We start from the raw sequence: 2363 nt of genomic DNA, 5'->3' as shown, positions 1-2363 counted from the left end.
TGGACGAACCCACTGTGCCTGTTATGTAACTTGAGTTGAATGAAGGACAATCTGAAGAAGGTAGCTACAGTCAGATTGTGAACCAAGCTAAACTACGAAGGGTTATAAGGAACAACTCTGATGAGGTGATTGAAAGAAATTGATGCAAGTATAAGGACTCCATCGTATCCAAACCACCAAGTCTTTCTGGAAGCCCAACACCAATGGAAGTTGTAGATTAGATCTCCGAAATGGAGATGGTGTTCGATAGTTGTGACTGCATCAGCCGATAGAAGACCATCCTACCGGTCAGACAACTGAAGATTGGAGAGTTAAGCTGGTGGAAGTTATTGGCTGATTCCATGCCAAAGGGAGAAGCAAAGAAGATATCATGGGAAGAATTCCTTGTGCAATTGAAAAGATAGTACTACTCTGAGCACGACATTTTGGAGATCAACAATGAATTCCATAATATAAAGAAGGGCAAGATGAATCTCAACGAATATATTACAGCTTTTACCAAAAAAATAAAGCTAGTTCCTTACTTGGTTCCTACTGAGCTCTCTAAGATAAAAAAAATTATTCTAGTGGACTACCAGCGGAGTTTGTTCCAAAGGTGAAGCTAGCAACCACTCTAGAACCAATCATCTGGAAAGCTAAGAATGTTGAGACCCAGATAAGAGAGAAGGGTCTGGAGATAGCTGAGTTAGTAGAAAAGAGGAAGTTTGAAGGATTTTCAAGATCCAACAAGAAGAACCGATTTTCGAAGACTGGCCCCAATGACAGGAAGTTTGGGGGTAACAAATAAGCGAAGTGGCACGAGAAGTGCAAGAATAAGTACTTTGGGAGATGCAACAAGGTAGTGACCTGTTAAAAATGTGGAAGGACTGGTCACTACTCCAATGAATGCACATCTAATAAGAGAGTGTGTTACGGATATGAAGAGTACATGCATATTTAAAAGGATTGTTCACATAAGAAAGAGGCTCCAAAGCCTAACATGCCGCCAAAGCCAAATATGAGAGCATTACAGATGACTTTGGAAGTAGCGAAGGATAAAGTAGATGTCGCTTCAGGTATATTTCTAGTAAATGATTTGCATGCCAATATGGAGCAAACTACCTTTATTTCTCATAAATTCCTTGGAAGACTAGATGATACCTTAATAGTCGAGGTTACTAGTGGAATGTTTGTACCTGTTAGCGATCGCATGGAGAACATTGTCATTGACTTGAATGGGAATACGTTCCATGAGGATTTGTGTCCCATTGAGTTAAACAGTTTTGACATAGTATTAGGAATGGATTGGCTTAGTTCAAACAATGTTGAGATACTATGTAGAATGAAGATGGTAAGAGTAAACCCTCCTGGAAGAGAACCATTTATGGTATACAGGGAAAAACGCCGAGTGAATGTTGGAATCATCTCGATGATGAAATCCAGAAAGTGTTCAGCCAAAGGATGTACATCATATATGGCATTTGTAATCGATGCAAAGAAGGAGAAGAAAGAGATGCAGCGAATACCAATGGTGTGTGACTTTCCGGAAGTATTTCCTGAAGATCTTCTTGGATTGCTCCTGATAGAAAAGTAGAGTTTCAAACAGACTTGTTTCCAGGAACGACGCCAATAGCAAAAGCACTATACCGATTAGCACCGAAGGAGATGAAGGAACTTATGATGAAACTTTAGGAGTTGTTGGACAAAGGTTTCATTAGAAATATTTCATCACCCTAAGGAGCTCCGGTGTTATTCGTGAATAAGAAGGATGGAAGCACGAGAACATGTATTGATTATAGAGAATTGAGCAAAGCAACAGTGAATAATAAATACCCGTTACCTAGAACTAATGACTTGTTTCAGCAATTGCAAGACGCAAGCTATTTTTCAAAGACTGATCCCTGGTCATGGTATCATCAATTGAAGGTAAGAGAACAAGACATCAAAAAGACAGCCTTCATAACGAGATATGGACACTACAATTTTTGGTTATGTCATCCGGACTAAACAATGCTCCAGCAGAGTTTATGGATATGAATCTGAATCGGTTTTGTAATCCTTTCGTCAATATATCTATAAAAGTGTTCCCCGATAACATTTTTATTTACTCAAAGAGCCAACAGGAGCACGACAATCACTTTCAAGAAGTATTGGAAGTTCTGAAGAAGGAGAAGTTGTATGCAAAGTTCTCCAAAAGTGATTTATGGATCCGAGAAGTGAAATTATTTGGTCATGTGGTTAACCAATAAGGTATAATAGTTGACCCAACAAAGATTGAAGTAGTGATGAAGTGGGAGAGACCAAAAAGTCCCATTGAGATTCGTAGATTTCTAGGATTAGCTGGATATTACCGAAGGTTTATCCAAGGCTTTTCTTTAATAGTT

General features: G+C 39.0%; 1 protein-coding gene across 1 annotated transcript; it reads left to right on the top strand.

The window, feature by feature from the left end:
- Positions 1-979: 979 nt before the first annotated feature.
- On the top strand, positions 980-1573 carry LOC145106441 (uncharacterized). Its single transcript, XM_079043412.1, has one exon. The coding sequence runs from the start codon at positions 980-982 to the stop codon at positions 1571-1573; it is 594 nt and encodes a 197-aa protein (XP_078899538.1).
- Positions 1574-2363: the final 790 nt, after the last annotated feature.

Source organism: Lactuca virosa, chromosome 4 (assembly GCF_052849685.1).
Source record: "Lactuca virosa cultivar CGN04683 chromosome 4, Lactuca_virosa_CGN04683_v6, whole genome shotgun sequence".
Lineage (NCBI taxonomy): Eukaryota > Viridiplantae > Streptophyta > Magnoliopsida > Asterales > Asteraceae > Lactuca > Lactuca virosa.
The sequence above is the reverse complement of the archived record's forward strand: the minus strand, read 5'-3'. Positions and strand labels throughout refer to the sequence as shown.